The sequence below is a fragment of the Podarcis bocagei genome, assembly GCF_964188305.1.
Source record: "Podarcis bocagei genome assembly, chromosome: 16".
Lineage (NCBI taxonomy): Eukaryota > Metazoa > Chordata > Lepidosauria > Squamata > Lacertidae > Podarcis > Podarcis bocagei.
In genome coordinates, this window is record NC_138142.1 from 12,285,387 (window position 1) to 12,311,824 (window position 26,438).

At 45.8% G+C, this 26,438-nt stretch overlaps 1 protein-coding gene and 1 pseudogene across 2 annotated transcripts in view; both read right to left on the minus strand.

Annotated features, from left to right (window-relative positions):
- Positions 1-22,195, minus strand: part of ZDHHC8 (zDHHC palmitoyltransferase 8) — a 146,003-nt gene extending 123,808 nt beyond the window's left edge. Inside the window, exon 1 of the mRNA XM_081174826.1 lies at positions 22,057-22,195. Coding sequence (XP_081030952.1) covers positions 22,057-22,160 — 104 coding nt within the window. The 5' untranslated portion in view covers positions 22,161-22,195. The remainder of the gene's footprint in view (positions 1-22,056) is intronic.
- The window catches only part of LOC308575934 (serine/threonine-protein phosphatase 2A activator pseudogene), a 48,240-nt pseudogene extending 26,045 nt beyond the window's left edge, over positions 1-22,195 (minus strand). The window contains exon 1 of the transcript XR_014013435.1: positions 22,057-22,195. The product of XR_014013435.1 is annotated as a serine/threonine-protein phosphatase 2A activator pseudogene (transcript). The remainder of the gene's footprint in view (positions 1-22,056) is intronic.
- Positions 22,196-26,438: the final 4,243 nt, after the last annotated feature.

Genomic DNA, 26,438 nt, shown 5'->3' on the forward strand with positions numbered 1-26,438 from the left:
GGTGGCACTGTGGGTAAAACCTCAGCGCCTAGGACTTGCCGATCGCATGGTCGGCGGTTCGAATCCCCGCGGCGGGGTGCGCTCCCGTCGTTCGGTCCCAGCGCCTGCCACCCTAGCAGTTCGAAAGCACCCCCGTGTGCAAGTAGATAAATAGGGACCACTTACCAGTGGGAAGGTAAACAGCGCTTCCGTGTGCTGCGCTGGCTCGCCAGATGCAGCTTGTCACGCTGGCCACGTGACCCGGAAGTGTCTGCGGACAGCGCTGGCTCCCGGCCCCTCGAGTGAGATGAGCGCACAACCCTAGAGTCTGTCAAGACTGGCCCGTACGGGCAGGGGTACCTTTACCTCTACCTAGGGTTCAGGTGTGACACTAAACTGTGGTTATTAAAAAATGGGAGCAAAATCTGATTTCCTTGTGGCCACACTGGAGGAGGAGGAGAGGAGGGGAGGAGAGGAACTGTTTGTTATGACCTACAAGCTGGTACATAGTGTAACAAATTGGAGAGGCAATCCTTTTTAAATGTTCTTAGTTATTTCTACCGCTGGATCTTCAGATAGCTCTTGATTTAGAAAAAAAACCCAAACAGTTCAAATCTCTGCTCAGCTATGAAGCTCACAAATGACCTTGGGTCTGAATCTCTGAGAATAAAATAGGCTGGAAAGAGGGAGAGAGAACCCACAGAAGTGCTTTAAGCTCCTAGAAGAGAGGCGGGGCAATTTAAAGTAATTAAAAGGAAGAAGAAATAACTGCAGTTTGTGATTAAATTGTGCGCTGATTTAGTTACCTCTGGTAGACTAGCTTCTTTTTAAAAATGAAATCTCAGTGGCACCCTTGCAGGCTTGGCAACCGGGTAAATGGAATTACAGCCCCGCGTATAACTCTACAATTTTCATGTGTGTCGGGGAGTTTCTGAAATTTCACAACCCCACAATACTAGGTCATCTTTATTTTGGCTGTAAATGTTTTTCATAATAATAATAATAGTAATAATAATAATAATAATATATTATTTATACCCTCCACCCATCTGGCTGGGTTTCCCTAGCCACTCTGGGCTGCTCCCAACAAAATATAAAAAACACGATAAAACATCAAACATTAAAAACCTCCCCTAAACAGGGCTGCCTTCAGATGTCTTCTAAAAGTCAGATAGTCGTTTATCTCCTTGACATCTGATGGGAGGGCGTTCCACAGGGCGGACACCACGGCTGAGAAGGCCCACTGGCGGAGTAAGGCGAGTGCGGGGGTGCGGTGTGGTGCGTACCGGGTGTCAGCTGTGAGGGTGGGTGACATTGCCACGCCACCCCCCGCTCACTGCACAGTGCCCCCAGATGCTCACCGCACAGGCAGCGCCCCCAGACGCTCGGCTAGCCCTGTCCCCACACCGCTCCAGGTGCCGGGACAGGTAGCTCCGCCCCTGAGAAGGCCCTCTGCCTGGTTCCCTGTAATCTCACTTCTCGCAGTGAGGGAACCAGCAGAAGACCTTCAGAGGAGGACCTCAGTGTCCCGGCTGAATGATGGGGGTGGAGATTGCTCCTTCACTCATTCTTTCGGTTTAAACTGTCTTGGACACTGGCCAAACACACTGACCAAACCAATTCATGGAATCACAGAATTGTAGCGAATGTCCTCGTTCTCTCAATATGTTAAAACAATACTGTGCTTCAGAAATAATCAGACAAGTGGGGGGGATATATTAAGACAGCTATTCTTGCTCTGGGGGAGCTTGTAGCTAGGTTTACACTCTTGGAACATCCTGCTTTTAAGAGCTCCGAGGGGTGGTTTTTTGGGAGGGGGCGGGGGGACTTCTGCTTGCATAGTGTTCTGCCATCAGCTTTGATGCGTTTCCCAGAGGGATTACAGAGCTCACACACAGTCACTTCTAGTTAGTTTTGAAAGGCTGGCATAGGTCACTCGCTAGAAGATGAAACTATGATGCAATATCCATGTAGACAGTTGCTGCTGGGAGCAATCAGGACGAGACGCGCTGTCACATGGTACTTTGCAAGGCTTTGACTTACACGTAATTAAGAGAGAGAAAACAAATCAGCTTGCAGGGCCAGCCCTACCGTTAGGTATATGGCAGGCAAGCAGCTTAGGCCGTAGGTGCTGGGGAGCAAGGAGTAACAGCAATGTGTGAGGGCGACACAGCTGGGTGTACCATTTGGCCTGCTGTGCTAAGCCAGGTGTGGGGAACCTCTAGGCCATCCAGATGTTGCTGAGATACAACTCCCATCAGCCCCAGAAAATATGGCCACTTGCATAAATAATGGCTGGAGGAAAGAGAGTTGCCTGAATCACTTTGCCGCAGTTGTTGTTGTTGTTTAGTCATTTAGTCGTGTCCGACTCTTTGTGACCCCATGGACCAGAGCACACCAGGCACTCCTGTCTTCCACTGCCTCCCGCAATTTGGTAAAACTCATGCTGGTAGCTTCGAGAACACTATCCAACCATCTCGTCCTCTGTCATCCCCTTCTCCTTGTGCCCTCCATCTTTCCCAACATCAGGGTCTTTTCCAGGGAGTCTTCTCTTCTCATGAGGTAGCCAAAGTATTGGCGCCTCAGCTTCAGGATCTGTCCTTCCAGTGAGCCCTCAGGGCTGATTTCCTTCAGAATGGAGAGGTTTGATCTTCTTGCAGTCCATGCGACTCTCAAGGGTCTCCTTCAGCACCATAATTCAAAAGCATCAATTCTTCAGCCATCAGCCTTCTTTATGGTCCAGCTTTCACTTCCATGCATCACTACTGGGAAAACCATAGCTTTAACTATATGGACCTTTGCTGGCAAGGTGATGTCTCTACTTTTTAAGATGCTGTCTAGTGCTCACCAAAACCACCACCGGAAGCATGAAGCAAAGGAAGAATCCTATGTGCATAAGCAAAGGCTGTTCATAAGATAAATTACACCACGGTTTTATAGCCTCAGAAAGCCAATTTGAGTATCTGCTCCTATTGGCATGCTTTCTCCAAGCCCTGCTGCACCCACCATAGTCTGAAATAAGAGCCAACCTGATGCCATTGCTTATGTCCAACAGCAAAGAGGAAGGCTTAGTGGGAAACCTTGCAACTATTCATTCCATATAAATATATGTGTACACACACACATGCACACATATAATGAAGCTATTTCCAGAAGCTTGGCACAGATACGACAAAACTGGACAGCTTGGGAGTATATTTATCCAAGGAAATAAACTTTCCAGAAGCTTTCAAGCAAATGAAACATAAGGACAGAGTGAAAGTCAATCTCTAGCATATTCCAGACTTGAATAGGACGAGATGGGTTTAAAAAATTCTTGCAGACCCGCTGGCTCTTGCCAGCTCTTCCTAGCTAAAGATGGATCCTTTCAAGGCTACTTCGCCAATACAACAACAGCTGGCGGAGCAAACTATTATCTGCTGCATGTGTTACAGTTGTCCTACACCAGATCAGTCCCAGGGTCTGAGGGCACCTTGTTGAAGCTAAATGGGTTGGGCTGTGGTCAGAAGTTGGATGGGAGACCACGGCAAAACCCCATATTATTGGATTGGGATCCATGATGGGAGACAGGTGGGGATTAAGGGTGCCTTTCGAGGGGAAGCATAGACTTTGGAACAAAAATGTCTTCAGTTGTTTCTGGAAAGTACAAACAGTAAGCACCTATCTTGATGGGCAACATCAAAAAAACAAAGATCATGGCCACTGGTCCCATCACCTCCTGGCAAATAGAAGGGGAAGAAATGGAGGCAGTGAGAGATTTTACTTTCTTGGGCTCCATGATCACTGCAGATGGTGACAGCAACCACGAAATTAAAAGACGTCTGCTTCTTGGGAGAAAAGCAACAGCATCTTAAAAAGCAGAGACATCACCTTGCCAACAAAGATCCGTATAGTTAAAGCTATGGTTTTCCCAGCAGTGATGTATGGAAGTGAAAGCTGGACCATAAAGAAGGCTGATCGCCGAAGAATGGATGCTTTTGAATTATGGTGCTGGAGGAGACTCCTGAGAGTCCCATGGACTGCAAGAAGATCAAACCTCTCCATTCTGAAGGAAATCAGCCCTGAGTGCTCACTGGAAGGACAGATCCTGGAGCTGAGACTCCAATACTTTGGCCACCTCATGAGAAGAGAAGTCTCTCTGGAAAAGACCCTGATGTTGGGAAAGATGGAGGGCACAAGGAGAAGGGGATGGCAGAGGACGAGATAGTTGTTCTCGAAGCTACAAGCATGAGTTTTACCAAACTGCGGGAGGCAGTGGAAGACAGGAGTGCCTGGCGTGCTCTGGTCCATGGGGTCACGAAGAGTTGGACACGACTAAACGACTAAACAACAACATCTCGACGGGAATGCTGTTCCACGGAACAGGAGCAGGCACACTGAAAGCCCCCGCTCCGAGTAAATTTGGGTGGTTGGGATTAATTCACCTTCAACCAATCCTGGAGGGAGGAGCAAGAAGGAAGGAACAGTCAACTCTGCTGGTTTCAATGCATCACCCCCTCTCTCCCTCTACCATTAGGCAGAGTGAAATGGCTGCCTCAGGCTGCTAAATCTGAGTGTCATGAAAAGACCGCCATTTAGCCTTTATTATTGGGGGAAAGGAGAAGCTTGTGAGCTTTACTTTTTCCCTTCATGCGACTTAAATTCAATCACTGGCCTTGGATAATGGGCCACATTGAAAGCACATGGCTTCCCCCGTATAATCCTGGGAACTGCCACTTGTCAAGGGTGCTGGGAACTGTAGCTCCATGTGGTAAACTACAGATCCCAGGATTCTTTGGGGTGGGAACCCATGTGCTTTAATGTGGATGCGAATGCACGCACCTTGATTTGGCAGTGGGGGACATTTGCTGCTCCACTTCAGGCGACAAAACCCTTTGCGCTGGCGCTGCCTACCCCTTTCTACCCACAACAGCCAGTTCCTTGGAGACAGGATATAAAATGTGCCACCTTCATCCCCTCCTGAAGGAAGGTCTCAGAGGCAGGGATACACACATCCTGTCTCCCTTGTCAGCCCTCTGCTTCTCTGAAACCATCCAAGGGCGATAAAAGAGGCAGAAATGTCAAGGCTAATTACAGATCTAACATGCAAACTCGCTTGTCAAAGACCCAGTTTCAGCTGCATCACGGAACAGTTACAACAGTGATGGGTGGGTGGGGAGCAAATCGCCTTGCACCCATCCTCATCCCTAATGTGCTTCCTCTCCATCACCACAAACACAGGGGCTGTTGTTGCTTTTCCAAAGCACAGTCTAGTTCTAAAGCGCTGTGCTCTTGCCTTTTCTCCCTTTCTTTCTTTTTTAAATTGGCTCAGACTGTTTGCACTTCTGTCATTCCCTTTGGGAAAAACCCGATTCCACTGACTAATAACGCCTTCGCAGAAAATAAACTGGAGTGTGGGGAAGGGGAAGGTCACAAAGATTACAATGGAAACACGCAAAGGAGATCTCAAGCCATTCTCTCTCCCTCTCTCTTTGAATCTCATGGAAGGTCAATGGAAAACGCGAGGTCAGCATAATTCTCTCTCTGGACCTGAGACTGCAAAGAGAATCCAGTCAACCAGAAATTGGCAGAGAGCACGCAGCCGACTGGACAGGGCAGTTCTTCTGGGATTAAATAAGAAGGTGATGGAAGGGCAAGCCCTGGGCCATTGCTACCAGATAAGTCCCGGTCCTCAGCTCCCTGGTCTGAAGATGTGGCTCTGTCTTCCTCTGTCTCAGAGGACTTTGTTGTAGAAGACGTGACCCATTTGTCCTGCCTTTCTGTGCATCCAGATATCTAGGCCTCTCCTTGTCCTACAACCTGATTAAGCCTTGCTGCAATGCAGAGCACGAAGAAACTCAGATATATAAGCTAATCACCAAACGGCACCTTAAACCAGGATTACGGTCGCCACAACAGAATGTCTAAGTGCCTTTCCCCCTTCCCCAGGAGAAGTTTTTATTTTTCATTTCATTTCTATACCGCTTTATATTTTAAAATCTCAAAGCGGTTTACAACACATTAAAACATCAAATAAAAACAATCCAGAATAAAACAAATTCAAGCTTAAAAGAAAATATTCCAGATCCTTCTCTAAGTGATATTTTGCTTTTTCCATATTTATATACCTACTTAAGTTTATATAGCTGCCCCATAGCAGAAGTAATCTAGGAAGGCAGTGCAGTGTAGTGGTTAAAGTGTCGGACTAGGACCTGGGAGATCAGGGTCCCAATCCCCACTATGTCATGAAGGTCACTGGGTGACCTTGGAGTCAGTCACAGCCTCTTAACCAGCCTCACTGAATTTATACAAATTCATTGATCTTGGCTTGCAAATATCCACTTGCCTGAAGGCAGGCTGGCGTAGTTAGAGTGTCAGACTAGGGCCTGGGAGATCAAGGTTCAAATTCCCACTCAGTCATGATGCTCACTGGGTGACGTTGGGCCAGTCACAACCTCTTAGCCTACCTCACAGAATCATTGTAGGGATTTTCTGAGGACGGGGTGAACCATGTACCGCCTAGGGAAAAAGGTAGGATATAAATGCAGAGAATAAGCTCCTCTTATGTGGATTTAGTAGTTATGAAGACATTTCACCAAATGGATGCTGCCAGGATTGCTGTAGCACAACAGCGAAATTTTACATATGTAAAGTGATATTATAATATCATTTTGATATTCCTCATGTCTTAATGAAATAATAGTAACAATATAAGTAAATAATAATAAGTAAACAGCAGATTTGGGGTGAAAGCCAGTTAATTTTTCAGTTCTTTAAATCCCATGTTCTGACTATTAGATCTGCCCCACTCATCTTGTTCTACAGTGCCAGAGATGTAACTTGGCACACAAAATCTGCCAGCGCAGAATGAGATGAATTAATGTTTAAAGACAACAGCATTAGAGCATTAAATTTTCAAACAATGGCTCAGGGAAGACTCGTTCCAAGTCACACTGCTGTGTAAGACCTGTGTGTAAAAACAAAACAGCTGAGTCCAACAGCTCTGCTTGATTCTTGGCATGAATGCAATGGCTATATGATGATAAACCTTTATTTTATTTTTAAGGGAAGGAGGAAATGGGTGAAAAGATGGGAGGCGATTCCTGCAGAGGAACTACTCTGGCAAAATAAACTTGCTCCTGCCATACAGGAAAGGGTACATGCATCTGTATAAACAGGTAACCAAACGATAAGGGATTTACTACAGAGGGGAAATTGTATTTTGCAATCTCAAGGCTACACTGCTATGCTGCTTTCTGCCTTGAGGGTAGAACTTAATGACTGTTCAAAAGCAGCAGCGGTTGTGAAAACACAGCCAGACTCCTCAAGAGGAAAGGTATCTCTGAGAAAATCTTACCAATCCTCATTTATCTTGTGCGGGACCATATAATCTTCCAAGCTACTTATTGAGATTTAGGAAGCTCTAAGCAGCTGAAGCCCAGTATACCTAAGAAGCAATCTCCTTCCCCAGAAGACATGTTTAATGAGCCAAATCTCTGAGATTCTTCTGTTTCTCATCTCTCTAGAAAAACAGGCCACTTTCTAGAATTGTCTCCAAATGTTCTCCACCATTTTTGTGTGTGTGTGGTGGTCACATTCCAACCCCTCTCCCCCCCAGTCAATTTAGCTCGGCTTCCCATGTTCCCAGAGTGGCCAGTCAATGAAATCATAACAAACCAGAGCACCCTAGGTAAAGGGTAAAGGGACCCCTGACCATTAGGTCTAGTCGTGACCGACTCTGGGGTTGCGGCGCTCATCTCGCTTTATTGGCCTAGGGAGCCGGCGTACAGCTTCCGGGTCATGTGGCCAGCATGACTAAGCCGCTTCTGGCGAACCAGAGCAGCGCGCGGAAACGCCGTTTACCGTCCCGCCGAAGTGTAACCTATTTATCTACTTGCACTTTGACGTGCTTTCGAACTGCTAGGTTGGCAGGAGCAGGGATCGAGGAACAGGCGCTCACCCCGTCGCGGGAATTCGAACCGCCAACCTTCTGATCAGAAAGTCCTAGGCTCTGTGGTTTAACCCACAGTGCCACCCGCGTCCCAACCAGAGCACCCTATCCCTGTCCAAAAAAGAGACTGATCTTTAAAGACCATGGTGGGGAGCCTGTGGCCTTCCAGATGTTCTTAGACTACAACTCCCAGCATTCCTGATCATTGGCCATGGTGACTAGAGCTGATGGCTGGTGGATTCCAATGCCTGGAAGGCCAACGTTTTGCCATTCCCATTGTAAGGAAGGTCTTGAACTTGCCAACCATTTGTAGTAAGCACGAAAACAATAGACACTGAAGTCATCCAGAGCAGAGTTCCCCAATTATGAAATTCACAGAGTACAAAATGGTATTTCTTCCTGGGCAAGTGGTGGTGTTTCCCTCCCCCACCCCCACCCCCAAATGAACAACACAACCTTCCTACTTTTATCACCTTAACGTTTAAAATGATGGGGCAAGAAATAAGGCTTGTCAGAAGCCATACTGCAAGGCCTGAATGGAAAAAGGTCCATCTGGAGTCCTAAAGCCTTGCGATCATTGCCTTAATACGTAATTCAGAAGAGCTTAGAGCTCCAAAGAAACATTCTCTAAAGAGCAGGACATTCAGGAGGAGGAAGCAAATCGGTGCTGACGAACTCTGCCAAATGCAGAAATGACTAATAATAACAATAACAAGCAATTGGTGCGAAGCATGGAACACAGCTGCTATGGGGTGGGGTTGGATTTTCTCACAGTGATTTCCGAAATATCCTTAAAGTTGGTATAAGAGGTGTTGGGCCCATCCATACCTTACCTTAATGCAGATTTTGAACCCCTTCTGCCTCTCCTCTAAGTACTGCGGCCCCACATTTTCTCCACCCTAAAACCAGAGATTCCCTATGCTTTGAAAATCTAACTAGGAGAACTACATTGTGTACATGATCACAATCCACATTAAGACAAGGTATGGACAGGCTCATTTGTTTTGTTTTCAAAAATGTTTTATTTAGATATTGAAAGAAAACCGCAATATAGGAAGAGTAACAACAGGGACCTACATGGGTCATTCCATGCCAAATCACCTGATTTTAATACTCGACCGTGCTCTCACGATTCAGATTTTCTTCAATATTTTTTTATGAGAGAACCTCAAATTAAATTTTAAAGATTTTTTGATCCAAGAGAATTTTTGAATTTTTTGTGCGATTTAGGCTAATGCAATTTCTGCGTCAGTTTAGAAAAAACCTCCTGTTCCGCTTATTTTTCAACCAATTGGCCTATAAAGTATAAAAATGGCATTAAGTGCCACAGAAAAGGGTCACTAACCATTCAAAGTGATTTTTTTGTCTGAGTTGTGAGAGCACATGGCACCAGGTGATTTGGCGTGGAGTGACCCACATAGCTGAGAAGTGACTGATAGCGACTATCCCACCGAAAGAATGAGTACTTGCCACTTGCAGCAGAAATAATCTAATTCCTCATCGGCACAGTATACAAAAAGCAGTATCATACCACCACTTTAAACCATCATGGCTTCCCCCAAAGAATCCTGGGAGTTGTAGTTTGTTAGGGGTGAAGAGAGTTGTTAGGAGGCACTGATTCCTCACAGAAACAAACAATTCCCAGGGTTCCCCAAGAAGAAGTACTGACTATTAAACCTCATTTTGCCTCCAGAACTTGTTACACTATGGAGGCAGGAGTGAACCGAAGAAGTACTGAGACGACTGGAAACAATCCCATGGTTTGTTCAAGGCACATTTGGAAGTTCAATCTATGCCATGCGTTCTAAACTATGGTTAGCTGAAACCACATTTGGACTCTGAACTGAGCCAAAGTCAACATCTGCCCAGCTTTTTAAAACTCTTCCTCATATTATAAAGACTTTTTTTGTGTGCGAATTAAGCCATTCTTAATTTGTTGTTGCTCTTTGCTATAATAAATAGTGACAAATATCTTGAGGTTATATTCTGAAGACAGCTTTCTTTGCTGTGAAGACTGGCTTGTGATGCTTGGATCTTCTTGTTAACAAAGCAACTCTCTAATTCAATTTAGAGAGCCTAACATAATTACGGGTACTCCTAATTAGTTCAAAGGGAACAGCAACCACTGTAAGAACTTGTCCACCAGAAACTGGATTGAAATAGCAATTTCACTGTATTTTAAGGGCAACCTAAGAGAGCAGCAGAGATGCCTTGTCAGATCGAATCATATGTGAGCAGACACAATCCACATCCAACAAGCTGCACAGCCACACTTAGGAAAACGATCCATCATCACCAAATGATTCACTCAAAAAAAGATGTGTGGCCTGATCCTGCCATATTAAGGTCTACAGATAGACAACTCATCTCTAGGACAAGGGAGGGGCATCTTCACATAGCAGCCCACTGGAAAATTTAACGTAAGGTCACGGGAGTGGAGGCGGTCTTCAGCATCTTAAGTCTCTCTCAACATGAAGGAGAAGAAATCTACAAAAATGAGTGTTCCTCCATGCCAGCAACAGAAATTCAGCTTTCATGGGAACCAGATTATTATTATAATATCATATCATATTATTTATTATTTTGAGAAAGTAATAATCATAAATAAATAAGAATAAAAATGTGCACCCCACCCCGAGACTATTCCATTACTATTCCACGTAGAGAGGGCACATTTGGCCCCTGGGGCCACAGGTTCCCAACCCTGTGTTAAAACTCGGGGCTAGCAGCCCAGTCCCAAACCAGAAACCTGTGACAGTATTAAAGGGGGGGGGAGAGGGTGTTGGCATCTCTCCTCCCCATCCTTCTGAAGCTGCCCCACCACAAGAGGTCTGAACTACAATAACTATAAGTATCCTTGTTCCAGGCTTGCTGAGAGCCAGTGTGGTGTAGTGGTTAAGAGCGGTAGACTCGTAATCAGGTGAACTGGGTTCGCTTCCCTGCTCCTCTACATGCAGCTGCTGGGTGACCTTGGGCCAGTCACACTTCTCTGAAGTCTCTCAGCCCCACTCACCTCACAGAGTGTTTGTTGTGGGGGAGGAAGGGAAAGGAGAATGTTAGCCGCTTTGAGACTCCTTCGGGTAGTGATAAAGTGGGATATCAAATCCAAACTGGGTAACTCCTCTTGAGGGAACACTCTGCGGCCCAACCGTGTACCATTCACCAAGTTGCTCCCACCCTGGCAAGGAAATGCTTCCAGCCAGTTTGAGCATTTTCATTTAAATTGCTGCTATTTATAAATGGAATATGCTTGATATAGTCCAACGCACACAGTCCCGACATTCCACAGAAGACCTCTTCAGCTGCACCCCAAGAGATGGGATGGCTTATATGGAGCTAATATTGGCCACAGCTCAGTTCTACTGGAACAGCTATTTTGGATTGCAAAAGATTCTTCTGGCTGAGTTTGTTAGCAGAACAAGAAGAGGATTTGCTGGCTGCTTAGGTCACACATATGTTCACTGGACAGAGAGCTGGAGTCAACATCAGGAATAGCTTTCCTAAATATAGTCATTTCAATTTCTTGTCAAGCGAGGTGTATGAACAGTACTCAAATGCGACTCGGAAATTCACAAAAATCAGCCTTTCCGCTAATGAAGTGATGGTGATTCATTTAAAGAAATGGTTTGACACAGTAAGGTTCATCATACCTCAGCGCAGCTAGAATATGGAAGGGAAACAATTGTGTGTTTGCAAAGAAATCAATGACTACTTGTATATGATGGAGGAGACTGAGAAAACAAACCATTTATGGGTTCTGTCTGTGAAGAAAAGCGAAGAAAACTCTTATTTCATCGATATGATGAAGCCAAGTAAATGAACTAGACTTTATTAATTTCTGACACTTATCAGACACCTATTTATAAAAACAATCTCTTAAATATTGCGTGACGCATTTAAAACACAACCCTATATAGTAAAAATGCATATCAAAACTTGAAAATCGAAATCAGCATGCCTTAATGGCACTAGACCTTTAAAGCACATTCTTTCCCTCAAAGAATTCTGGCTAAAATGGACGCTTGGGTTGCGAACGTGATCTGTGAGGGAAGCACGTTCGCAACCCGCAGTGTTCGCAACCTGCAGCGCCTCATCTGCGCACCCCTGACTGCTTTAAATGTATAATGCAGATGGCACCAGTGACTGGGGGTGGCTCTGAAGGGTCTCAAGCAGGGCCCCCCCTCACAGCCAACCCATAGTTTTCCAGTTTCCAGGAGTCTGGGATTAAAACCAAGACATGCTCTGCCACTGAGCCTAACGCCTCCAATATTCATCCATTATGATAGGCTGTGACCCCAGCTCACACTGGCTGCTTAACTGTTGGCAAGGTTTTTCTGTTTCTTAAAAACAAATCAAATGGTAATCGTAGAAAGTCATCTTGGGAATTTATATTCGGCACGGCAACTCCCTACCATGTAATTTTAATAAACACACTTCAAGGCCTTGAACTCTCAGCTTGGCTGAGCTACGCCCAGGACGAGAGCAGCTGTCAGAGAGAAGCCACATGCTCTGGTCATTCAGCTCTAAGTAAAGCAGCATAGTTCATCAATCTACTCTAGCGTCTTACCTTGGACATTTATTGGCCAACGTCAAAGGCTCCACCAGCGCCACAGGCTGCATTCAGAGGAGAGCCAAGAACCAGAAATGGGAACCAGAGGAACGAAAGCAAGAAACAGGGCACAGGAATTGTCAGGATCCCACCCAACCCAGAAGCGACTCTTCTGAGAAAGAGCTTGAGGGCCTACGGAGAACCCCAGTACTATTTATTAAATTTGTATCCTGACCTTTCTCCTAAAGGAGCCCAGGTCAGTAAACATCAAAATGTTAAGAAGAAGAGTTTGGATTTGATATCCCGCTTTATCACTACCCGAAGGAGTTAAAACAATACAATACAATGGTACCTCTGGTTGCAGACATGATCTGTTCCGGGGTGCCACTGGCACCCCGAAAAGTCTGTAATCAGAGCAGTGCAAAGCGCATGTGCAAAGCGCAACAGAGCATTTCTGCGCATGCGTGAACCGTGCAGAACACTTCTGCACGTGTGGCGAAACCCGGAAGTAAACACTTTCGGGTTTGCTGCGTTCTTAACCCGAAAAATCAAACATGAAGTGCTCGCAAGAAGAGGTATGACTATACAATATAATACAAAAAAAATCCTCAAAAACAGGAAGTATTTAACTACCATTGCAGGGGACCTTTGCTGAATGTGATTTACTTGCGGACAAACATTACAGACGAATACATGTTACATGCAAATTTAGGGCAATGGCTCTGTGACAGCAAAGTTGCCTGGATGCAGAATGTCCCAGGTTCAATCCCAGGCATCTCTGTTTAAACGAACCAAGTGACAATTAATAAGAAAGACCGCCGCCTGAGATTCAGGAGAGCTGCTGCTAATCAAACTGGTCAATGTTATGACATCGATGGGTAAATAATTTGACTTGGTATAAAGCAGTTTCCTATCTTGGCCATGTGGAAGGGCATTGGTGGATAACATGGCACTAGATTAAGTGTTTGGGGAACGTCCCTTTTAAATCCCACTACCAGCTAATTGCAATCTCTCGGCTGCACTTAAAAGAGCAGAGAAGCCACCTAAGCCAGCTTCTTAGCCTCTCAGCGGCAGTCAGCTTCCCTAGTAGATGTTACACAGTCTTTAACTTAAAGTGACATCTACACCATGTTTGAACAAAACAGCTTTAATTAAGCTCTAGTCTTCCAGCGGACCGAATTAGACCCACCACCTGGCATTCCACTCAAAGCAATCCCATTTGAGAGCGCACTGTGGTCAAAGTCGGCTTTCCAAACGCGAGCTGCCGGAGCCTTCGGTATTTCCAGATCAGAGAATAGCCAAGCGGCGCAGGTTGCCAGCTGAATGGATAAGGTTATAAACAACAATCCATAACGAAGCCTGACCAGATTAAGAGTAAAAGAGCTTATCGATTAAGCAGCGTAATGGAAGAAAGCTACCTTCGTTTCAAAGTGGGACTTGGCCCAATTAATTAAAAAAAATACATATAGGAAATTAAGCAATATTTTAGAAGAAACTAAGCTTTTTGAGTCTCTAATCCCTGCCACAAATTGAGTGAGCTGCACCTCTATGCTCCTAGATTATGTTTAGCATGAATGTTTCTCTGTGTGTCTGAAGATTGACGGGGGGGGGGGGGAGAGAAAATATTAAGGAGTGAAAGCTCCCCCGCACAATTTGCAATCCACCAAAGTGAATATAGGATACCTACAAAGTATTCTGACTTGCAAGTTGTTCAACACCTCTCCCGTCTAGTATAGTTCTTCATTATTACAAAGCTAAAAATATAGACATAACCTACAAATGGGAAGCTTTTAATTAACACTGCATATGATTTTTATTGACTTAGCTGAAAGTAAACATTACTGGCAAATTTAGGTGAGCCGCTCAATAGCAAAAGCTTTTCTCTGTATGCAGGATGTCCCAGGTTCAATATTGCATGTCTCTAATTACAAATAAAGACATATACTGTAGTCCTGGCAGCTCTTTCTTATACCAGGAAATCAGCTTTCAGGAAGACATTTGGGATTGCAGTTGTAGTACAGGGCTAAACTGTGTCCCTGACTGCTGTTTCTCGGTTCTAAATTGTTCCGAGCTTCTTCCCTGCCTCCCACCAGAGGGGCAAAGCTACAAGAGAGAGCAAGAGGTGTGCAAGGAAAGGGTTAATCAACTCCTCATGTTTCTTCATTCGCACTCCCTTCTGCCACAAAAATGGGTTGTTGTTTTTAAAAAAAAAATCTAATTTTGCCTTAGGGTTCCAGTGGGATCTTTGACTACTTCCCTTTGAATAGCTCATCTCGCTTTATTGGCCGAGGGAGCCGGTGTACAGCTTCCAGGTCATGTGGCCAGCATGACGAAGCCGCTTCTGGAAACGCTGTTTACCTTCCCGCTGGAGTGGTACCTATTTATCTACTTGCACTTTGACGTGCTTTTGAACTGCTGGGTTGGCAGGAGCAGGGACCGAGCAACAGGAGCTCACCCCGTCGCGGGGATTCGAACCACCGACTTTCTAATCAGCAAGTCCTAGGCTCTGTAGTTTAACCCACAGCGCCACCCGCGTCCCTTATTGCAATAAGTACATAGCGATAAATCAACAAACAAACATGAGCAGGGTCCCGCTTGACAAACATGCCCCTAACTTCCTCATGTGTTTCAAACACATCATGCAGTTGGATCCATGCCCTTAAGGTTTCAGATAGAGATCTTCTTTAATCAAAAACAAAATGGCGCCTCTGAGGCGTGTGGGGGGCTTGGAGATCTGCAGAATACATCTAAGGTTGCCTAGAGATTGCTTAGTTGTCAAGACAGAGGAAAATTAATGGAAGACTTTGACCCACTACCAATTGCTCATCCAGGTGTATGAAACCTGGCCTCTGAGCCTTTCTTTAAAAAGAGGGAAAAAACCATATATAAAATCACTTTATTTATTTCAAACATTTATACACTGCTTAATTTACAACCATCTCCAAGAGTTGGACAGAAGACTCAGTACCTTAGAACTGTTTAAAACAAAAAAATCAGAAATGAATTTAAAAGCCTGCTGTAGTAAAAAATGAAGGCGAGGGCTTTGGCTGGCTTTGAAGTTCAACTGTCTAGACTTCAACTAGAAGGGAGTTGAGTTCCACAAAATTGGGCCCACAATACTGAACATGCAGAGACACAACAGGGGTGTTCACACATTATATTCAAGTTCAGGCTGTAAATATTTGCACTCATAAATTTATCTGCATGTAACATTCAGCGAGCAGAGTGCCTGTATGTACAACAGCGGCATCTGAGTACACCTGCGAGATCACCTTAACCAAATATATACCCTCTCGATCGCTTCATTCTGCAGAACCGGCACTATTGAAGGCGCCACATAATACTCGTTCCACATCTGTAAGAAATCGATCTTTCACTGCAATAGCATTCACACTTTGGAACTCCCTGCCCATTGATATCAGGCAGACACCTTCACTGTAGTCTTTTGCAGCGCCTGCTAAAAACATCTTTGTTTAGACGAGCCTACCTAGGTATCTAGAATGCTGCTGAGTTTTTTTAAAGCATATTGCTGGTTTTCATGTTTCTGGGTGTTTTAATGGTTTTTACTCATCGTTGTATTGTTTTATTCTTTTTGTAAACCACTTGGGTTGTTTTTTCAAAAAAAACAATCAAGTGGTATATCAATTTTATGAAATAAATAGTTGCTCTGTATAACTCAACAAGCATACACACTTCACACAAGCCCTCCTACACTGAGAGAAAGAGAGAGAGAGAGAGAGAGAGAGAGAGAGAGAGAGAGAGAGAGAGACTGCGTCTGCGTGCTGATGCATTAACCTGCAGGTTACCCCATAAAAGCCCTAAATGGCCTTGGTCCTGTATACCTGAAGGAGCGTCTCCACCCCCATCGTTCAGCCCGGACACTGAGGTCCAGCGCCGAGGGCCTTCTGGCAGTTCCCTTGCTGCAAGAAACCATGTTACAGGGAACCAGGCAGAGGGTCTTCTCGGTAGTGGCACCCACCCTGTGGAACACCCTCCCTTCAGATGTGAAGGAAATAAGCAGCTATCTTATCTTTAAAAGACATCTGAAGGCAGCCCTGTTCAGGGAAGTTTTTAATATTTAACGCTGTACTGTTTTTAACACTTGATTGGGAGCCGCCCAGAGTGGCTGGGGAAACTCAGGCAGATGGGCGGGGTATAAATAAATTATTATTATTATTATTATTAAATCAGGAATATTGCTGCTCACTCGTGCCTTTGCTGCTCACTCATACCTTTGCACCATGGGATATTATGCACCCTGGACCTCTTTTTTGCATCCCCCTCCCCTTCCCATTCCTTAAAGGTGTCCAAGAAAAGATGTGTGTCCCCTTCTAACACAGTCATGAAGGATTTAAATTTTAGAGCATCTTTGGACCGGTGCTTAAGGAGACAGAAACTGTGGGTTACGGTATGTTTTGTGCTCTGGGCTATCCAGAGCTGATGTGCCGTACGGATTCAGTGCACGTGCTGCAAAGTGGAATGCGTCTTGGCTATGAAGAGATCTCAGCCTATCCTTCTGTGATATTAGGATCATAAAAGGTAGCTCAATGTAAAGGGCAGGTGAGTAGCCGGCAGCCCAGAGGCCACCTGAGGCATTCCACCTACTTCAGCCAGGCCACACAAGCCCCAAAGGGAAGATGGAACAGAATGATTGGATCAATAAAGGTAGGTGTGTGTGTGTATGAGAGTGCGTGCATTTATTTAACAAAATGTATACACCACTTACGTAATTGTAGTACAGTGGTACCTTGGGTTAAGAACTTAATTCGTTCTGGAGGTCTGTTCTTAACCTGAAACTGTTTTAAACCTGAAGCACCACTTTAGCTAATGGGGCCTTCTGCTGCCGCTGCACGATTTCTGTTCTCATCCTGAAGCAAAGTTCTTAACCCGAGGTACTATTTCTGGGTTAGCGGAGTCTGTAACCTGAAGCGTATGTAACTCGAGGTACCACTGTAAAACCTCGAAGCTAAGTGCTGCAGACCCCGTTTTTCAAAAGCTAAGCCATGGACCCCCTACTTTTGAAAAAAATTGATATTTCTACTGTAGTTTTTGTTACGTGAATGAGACCACGGTCCCTGGAACTCCAACTGTGAACTACTGCTCTAAGCAGTTTACAAGAGATATTAAAATTATCAATTAAAAACATGTTTAAAACTAGGGATAATTAAAATTAACAGGTTTTTTTTTAAAAAAAAGGATTAAAAATGCCAACATGTCTGGATAGTCTTGCCTAAACAAAAATGTTTCAAGCAGGTATCAAAAGAAGTCCAGTGAAGGCACTTTCCAGATGTCAATAGGCAAGGAGCTTCAAAGTGCAGGTGCTGTTGCCATATTTCAAACAGTGAAAAATCCGGATTGAAAACTTGACCTTTTTTTTGGAACGCTGTTGATCTTTTTTACAACTGTGGTTAGTGATCTCCCAAATTGCAATTCTCAACAGTTGGCATTCAGAGATGAGGCATACTGCCTCCAACAGTGGAACTGAGGCCTTATCCTCCATTAATTTGTCTAAACCATTTTTGCATTGGCTCCCAGTGTGTTTCCGAGCACAGTTCAAAGTGTTCATGCTGACCTTTAAAGCCCTAAACAGCCTCGGCCCAGTAGACCAGAAGGAGCGCCTCCACCCCCATCGTTCAGCCCTGGCAGTTCCCTTACCGCGAGAAGTGAGGTTACAGAGAACCAGGCAGAGGGCCTTCTCGGTAGTAGCACCCGCCCTGTGGAACGCCCTCCCATCAGATGTCAAGGAAATAAACAACTATCTGACTTTTAGAAGACATCTGAAGGTAGCCCTGTTTAGGGAAGTTCTTAATGTTTTATCATGTTTTTAATATTCTGTTGGAAGCTGCCAAGAATGGCTGGGGAAACCCAGCCAGATGGGTGGGGTATGTATGTATGTATGTATAAATAAATAAATAAAATGATTATTATTGTTTAAAGCCATCCATGCATCAGATATATATGCTAGCCGCCAAATGGCGCCTTAAACCTAGGTTACAGTAGTTACAATAGAATGTCTAGGCAACATTTTTTACCATCAAAAAATTATTACTATCATTATTATTATTAATTTCATTTCTCTACCACTTTATACTTTAAAGGGAAGAAAATCAAAGCAGTTTACAGTTCATTAAAACATCGAATAAAACAATCTAGAATAAAACAAGCTTCAAGGAAAATATTTCAGATCGTCTTCTAGATGGCATTTTGCTTTCCCCATATTTATTTACCTACTTCATTTATATAGCTGCCCCATAGCAGAAGTAATCTAGGAAGGCAGGGTGGTGTAGTGGTTAAAGTGTCGGACTAGGACCTGGGAGATGAGGGTTCCAATCCCCACAATATCATGAAGCTCACTGGGTGACCTTGGAGTCACCAGTCTCTTAGCCCACCTCACTGAGTTTACACAAGTTCATTGAGCTTGGCTTGCAAATAGCCACTTGCCTGAGACAAATAAGCATTGCCTGCAATCACCTAGCAATGGTAAATAGGAAGATGATAGATCCATTTAGCCTTCATCATCCATAGTCAAATGTTGTAGCGAGAGGGTCTAAGGCAGGCATAGGCAAACTGGACCCTCCAGATGTTTTGGGACTACAACTCCCATGATCCCTAGCTAACAGGACCAGTGGTCAGGGATGATGGGAATTGTAGTCCCAAAACATCTGAAGGGCTGAGTTTGCCTATGCCTGATTTAAGGAATAGGGAAGTTGAGCCACAACATTCAGAATCAGAACCAAACTGCAGACAGTTGAATAGGATTTCCTTGTGTTAAACAAAATAAATCAAACAGAATTTTAAAATAAGAGCTTTGTGGTGGTGAAATTATCCCACTGGCTTTGTACTGACTGCCCAGAACATTGGAAAGGAGAAACAAGTTTCCTTCTTTGTTAGTGAATGGTTGGACTACCTCCTGCATATTTCTCCTTATATTTCTGCAAGTGAAGGAACTAGAGACTTAGGTGTCCTGTTGTGGTTTTTGCATGAAAGCTGAACAAACAAGGATAGGACTGGAATATCACTGATATCCCACAGGGCCCTTTATGGCTTCATTCCTGCCCTCCTATATCACAAATGCCAAATATAGACAAATATGAAATATTGCAGCATGGCTAATTTGAACTACATGTTCAAAGTGAAAATCAAGTCCCCAGAACAAACAGTCACAGCTGAAACATTTCTGGTCCAACACTGCTTTTGGGTCATGCACCACACAAATGGCCACCTGGGATTTGAAGGGCTCTCGCCATAGGTCACCATTGCTCCCAATAGTTTTTTACTCAGTTTCAATATCGCTCTTATACCAAGGTTTTCTGAATCAAGGAGACTCCTCTTCCAGAAAATATCTGGTTTTTTTTTCTATTTAGCGAAACTGTTTTTTCTACGCTGGCTTTCAGCCAAAGCTTCCAGAGCCATTAGCATATGTATAATTTTCAAAAGCTCATTAAATCTGAAATATTAATTAAAGCAAGCACCAACAATAAAGACAAAAATAAATAAATAGCAAAACACCAAGGTAGCCATTCAAAGCCAAGAGCTGATAAACAACTTCACCTAGTGTTGAAAAGACACTAGGGTCCACTGCAGCTAGCTGTCTTTGTGTAGAGCATTTCACAACTGAGGTGCTGCCACTAAAAAGGCCCTTTATCCACTGAGCACTCTTGAAGGCGGCGGCATCTTCCCCTGCTCTGGTGTCCCCCAGATATTGGTGTCCATCTACCTTGATCACTAGCCATGCCGATTGGGGCTGACGGAAGCTATATCCCAAAGCGTCTGGAGGAGCACAAAGTTGGGGAACGCTAGTAGAGCCCTGGAAGCAGAACCTACCAAACTGGCAATCTCATATGGGAAACAGAATTCTTTCAGGTAGCCTAGGAATACTCTCTTCGAAAATCAGACCTACACCTACAATACGTCAACTTTTCCAATGTCTTGTGCCATGGTAAGCTTGGATGCACTGCCTATAATTAGAAAGGGGTCAAGTCTGCAAAATAGGTGGGGCTGGGGGGGGGGGAAGAGTCAGTAGAAGAGAAGAGAAGAGGAAAGCAAGTCTTTAACCACCAGCTATGTCTATGTCTCATCCAGGAAGTATAGCCAGAGTTTTCAAAAGCAGTTTTCAATCAATGTGCCATTCAAAGCAAAAAAATAAATAAATAAAAATGCAATTTGTCCCAGATACAAACACACTAAAGCAACAACCCCAGAACCATTTGACTAGGGCAACACAACCCACGTTGATCTCTCATGCAAACATCCCATTTTACCATCAAGGTACAACAATGACTCCAAGGACATGAACCTTTGGTTGGGTGTCAACACACGTACACAGCATTTTTGCAGCCAAGCTAGACCCACATTTGATACTACATCCCCATAAATATCTTCCCTTGAGCTCAGATCCAGTGAAAATAAGACCGCATGCTAACAGCTAATCAGCAGAGAATAATGTGTGGGTTTTTTTCTAAACATCTCAATAAACATTTGGATTCTTTTACCATTCAGAGAGCTACAAGACCCAACAAACAGTTCAGAGCACAAACTATATCTTTGCTGGAATCAAAGTTATATAGAGGTTTTCTTTAATAGGCAAGTAATTGCAATTACTTTAACAATCCCCTCCTTTACATGCAAATTTTAAAATGAGGAGAAAACTAAAAGAAAGCTACTGGAAATCTCCAAGCTAAAGCATTTGGGGGGGGGTGTATGAAGGCAAATGCTTTTAAATCTCTCCCCCTTTCCTTTTAAATGAGGGAATGAACCCCATTAAGATGTGCACATTAAATACTGGAGTTTCCAGCACAACCAGAAGCTCAATGGTGCTGCCTCCGAAGGATTTTCTCCAGGCAGCCTTCACCATCCTCCCAAAACCAACAAGACATTTGCTGTAAAAAAGCCCCAGAGGCCAATTCTCTCTTTCGCTCCACACAGCCAGCTTAAGGGGGGGACAAGGCAGGCGAGCTGAATCTGCCTATATAAAAAACAAGAGGCTTGATTTGGGTTGGCTAATTGCAGCAAAAAAAAGCGCCTTTTGCACTTCTCAGGATGATGCTCACTCAAAACATACATCAACTCCCCCCCTCCCTTTTCCCCTCCCCTTTTGCGCACAGGAGCAGAGCGCGGGGGGAGAGGGAGGGAGACAGAAAAAGAAGACAGCATTTAATTGGCGCCTCCAATGTACACAGACAAGCAGCCGCAAGTCTGATAGGGCTGATTTGCCATGAAATGGTGGTTCCTTATGAGTCGAGGATCTTTTCTTTTTCTTTTTTAAAGGCTGCTGGAGCGAGAGGATGTGAATTAAATAACCAGGAAAATCTCTGCAAAGTAGGAAGCGTCCCCCTCCACCCCACCCAACGCCACGGCCGCCGCAATCGCCACCCCCAAGGGGGGGGGGGAGAGAGATCTGGGCACCTCGAAAGCATCAACACCAACGCAGGGGCCTCTCCAATGGATCAAAGCAACTCTCCTGCCTCCTCCATAGCAACCCAGTCCCCGAAAGGTACCCAGCCGGCACCACAAACCAGGCCTTATTCGTATCCCCCCCCCCGCACTCCCCGCTTCCTGACAGAAGCTCGTATCGTCGGCGTTCTCCTTTTAAACTTACGTGAAGACGAAGAACAAAGTAGTAGATCCCACTAATAAGGCTGCTGCTGTGGAGACCGGGATGTATTTGGTAGGTTTAAATCTCTTTCCAACGCTACTGGGCATCCTGTAAGTTACACATCACTAGGTATAAAATCCCAAAGAGTCCGAGAGGCACCGGCGAGTCGCCAGAGAAGAGAGGGAGAGGGAGAGGGGGTCGGGGGTAGAGAAAGAGAGAGACGCACACGAGAGAGAGAGAGAAAGAGAGAGAGAGCGAGGTGAAGCCCTGGCAATGCGGAGACGAGGCAGGGGAGGGGGGAAAGGGGGTAGGGAGGAAGAAAAAAAAGAGGGAATGAGACAGAAAAGAGGGGGAGGGAGTGAGAGAAAAAGAGGGATTGGGAACAGCTGACCTCTCCAGCACAGGAAATCCCACCCACACAACAGGCCTGCCCACTCGGCTGATGTCAACGAGCCCCTTAAGGTAGAACTGCGGAGAGCGCAATTGGAGAGGGAGGACGCGCGCCCGCCAGCGCGCAGGGAGAGAGGCGTTAAAGGGGCCAGGAAAGCGCCGCCGAGGAAAGGCAGTCCCTCGCCTCCCTGCCCTCAAAGGAGCTGCATTTGGTCCCTAGCTATCTGGCGGGGCTTTAAGGCCTCCGATCGCCACGGAGGGTCCCTCCCGCCAGCTTAAAAAAATAAATGGAGAGATTTTCATGCTTGCGATAACAGAGCAGCGCGCTTCCAAGCTGGCGGCGTCTCCTGCGTGCGCGCAGCATCATCGCGCCTGGAGAGCCCGCCGCGAAAAATGGACCCCGCTAGGAAGGGAGTGCAAGAGATGCCTCCTTTAAAATGTGTTTATTTTTTTAGTGGAGGGGGTGATCTTCAAGTTTTGGAGGTCACCTTGTAATGGCAGAAGTTGTTCGGATCGGGGCTTCGGCTGCGCCAGGGGTTTTTCCTTCCTAGGAATAATAACCTCCATCCAGTTTGTTTATGGCGTTGAGGTTCCGCCCCAGAGCAGCCTAGTGTTGGGTCAAGCCAAAGGCCTATCATCCTGCTGTCACAGGTGCCCCTCCGATGCTTCCTGGAAGCTCACAAGCAAGACCTGAGAACAACAGTCTCTCCATCCTTGCAGTTCCCAACAACTGGTATATACTGCCTCCTACGGTGGAGGTAGAACATAGCCTGTCTATGAGGCAGCTGCCTCAGGGGGCAGAATCCACCAGGTGGCAGCTTCTGGGTATCAGTAAGATCTTGCAGGGCTCTTGCAAGATCTTGCTGGAAGCCGCCACTTCTCTGGTGCAACTGTGGCTGCCTCCGCCCCTGAAACGAGGAGAAGTGGCTGCAGTGGTAGCTTCCAGGTTCTGGTGAGAGATTGCCTAATGCTGCCCTGCGAATCATGATGTGTGTTCATGCTATGCAAAAATCACAATGTGGGAAAAACCCCTTGAAGCCAGAGACGCGTCTCTTGATTCCAGCAGCCCTTGTTAACTGTGCCGGCAAAAATCACGATGCGGGGAAAACCGTGAAGCCAGCCAATGCCTCTACATAGCTCCATCCTTATTTCAAACATCGTGATATTGCAATGTTTAGCTGGTGATATGTCACAGTGTTGAAAACCAGGTATCGCCCAGCCCTACGGGTAACTTTGTCCTCCATGAATTTGCCTAATTTGGTCCCAGGCCCAAAGAAAGTTAGATTGGCTTCAACCAGAGCCAGGGCCTTTTCAACACTGGCTCCGGCCTGGTGGAACGCTCTGTCTCATGAGACCAGGGCCCTGCAGGATCTGATTTCTTTCCGCAGGGCCTGTAAGACACAGTTGTTCCGCCTGGCCTTTGGCTTGGAGCCAATTTGATTCCCTCCCCCTCTTTCTTTTTTCTTTTTCCTTTCTGCTCCTGTGATGAGGCTGCATTTTAATATTTTAATGTTTCAATATTTCAATGTTGTATTTTAATCTTGTTTTTAAGTTGTACTCATTCAACTTGTTTTTATTATTGCTTGTTAGCCGCCCTGAGCCCGGCCTTGGCTGGGGAGGGCGGGGTATATATAAAAAAAATATTATTATAAATCCTCTTTCAAGGCCATCCAAGTTGGTAACCATCATTGCCTGCTTGAAGAGCGGGTTCCGTAGTTTAACTATGTGCTGTCCCTTCGTTTTGTCTCTCCTCCACCTTCCAACATTCAGCTTCATTGCATGGCCTTAGGTTCTGTTATTGTGAGATTTGCAGAACTCGTTCACCAAAAGTCACACTGCACATCGTCTTTTGCTTGGCGGTGAGCAGCTGCAGCAGCTTCCTGGTCATACGGCTTGATCAGTATATGTACCGATTTACTGACTGACTCCGCCATACTGAACTACATGGTGGTATATACAAAACAAACCTGCCTTTTTGGGTGGCTGCACACAGTGGTGGTTGGTAGATTCAGTGGTAAGTGGAACCAGAGCTAACTAAGCCAGCTAACTCTAGCTTCCCCTCCATCCTGCTTTCTGATGAGTACTAGGAGGGCAACACTGGAGGAAATTGACTGCCAGTTCCTCCCCCTAGGTTGGTTTTAAGTTAGAAGGCAAGCAAGGAGACAGGTGCTACCAAAGGGGAGACTGAGGTTGGTGGGACAACTCCAGATTTGCCCTAAGGGGTTAGCCTCCACTGGCTGTACACTCTTAGGATACTGCTTCCAGACTGAGCTTCTTATCTCCTGTATAACTGGAAAAAACAAACATATGACAGCACACACCAATGTTCGTGGATCTCTTCCCAGCTCCAGCCAAGGGTGTTGTTAGGGACTGACGCAGGAAATCTAAGCCCTGGGGCTTTGGAGCTGTGCCCTGGAACTTCTATCCCATTCTCCTACTTCTAAAAAACCCCACCTTTTTGGGTGTTGCTATCCAAAGTAATGCTAAAGTAAGAGCCATTTAGTGATATACTTATCCTACCAGAGGTGGTTTTAGGATAGCCCAGAAGGGGGCGCCACAACGTTGTAGCAAGAAAGGCTGGGGGCGCCAAAATTTAGTGGCGTCCAGGGTGCCACTGAAATTTGAGCTAGTGAACAGAGTACAGTCCCCCTTCCTTTTTAATTTTTACTTTGGTTACAGGGCAGCTGAGCACACTGCAAATGTGATATCTGGTAGCAGATATGACTAACTTTGATCAATTAATTTAAATGGGTCTGAGTCTAACCCATCATCAATCTAACCTGTGCTTTTTTATAGCTGCTATAAAGGCGGAGGCGCACTTTTGTGGAAGATGGATCCGATCCACCAGTCGAGTGGCGATTCTTTGGATGTGCATAGCACCTGCGCTGTGGACCTGAAAGGCTGTAACGTTGTGATGCCTAACGTGTTTTTCATTCCAGGTCAAGAAGCCCAGCTGATGCAGCGTGGCTGTTCTGTTTATGGCAACAAACAGAGTGAGACCACCCCACCCAGAGGCACAAAAGCGACATTATAAATGGCTTGTTCTTACTATGTTGTGATGTTAACATAGGGGATGGTGGGAAGGTTGGAGAGACAAGTGATGTTATGTCTGATAACCAGTCTTTCCATACAGGATGTGTGCATGGGTCTTCCAGATTGCTGATGTCTGACATGAAGATGGTCAGGTGTACCAGTGCTCAGGACAAAGCAAAAGGGGGAGGCAATATGGGTATCATGCAAAGGCACCCTATTAGTGATGATGACAGAGACAAGGTGAACCCAGAAAAAGCCAAGATGCCAATGATTGGATCTGACATGTGGGTTCCAAAGTCACAGAGCAATACGCTCAGCAAACATAGTTTGCAAGGCCATTCCCTGGGTTCAGACAGAGTTTCTGATGGGAACTGTGACAAGATAAACCTGGAAAAAGCCAGGATGCCAATGGATGGGTCTGACACAGCGGCGTAGTGTGAGTTGTAAGCACCCGGGGCAACGCAAGTAATTTGCGCCCCCTAACCCGGGGCAAGGCAAGTAATTTGCGCCCCCCGCTGCCGCCCAAACGACGCCGCTTGCCCGGAGGAGGAGGGGGGCAGAGAGGCGAGGAAAATTCAACGGCCCAGCAGCTGCAGCAGCAGCAGCGGCGGAGGCGGGGCTGTGAAGAGGGGCTGCCTGGCGCGTCCTCCGCGGCGAGGGCTGAGAGCCGCTGCCTGCCGGGCGGCTTCAGCCCGGATGCGTGCACAGCTCGCCGGTTCCGCGAGACATGCGGCTCCGCTACAGCCTGCGCCCGAGGCTCTTCGGCGACTCCGGAGGCAGCGAGCGCGCCCCCCCAGATGTTGCGCCCGGTGCGGCCGGCACCCCTGGCACCCCCCACGCTACGCCACTGGTCTGACATGTGGGTTGAGATGTCACGAGGCAGGGAGCATAGATTCTTCCTGGTGCAAGGCTTGTACGGAGTACTAAGGCCTAATAAAGGTAAAGGGACCCCTGACTCTTAG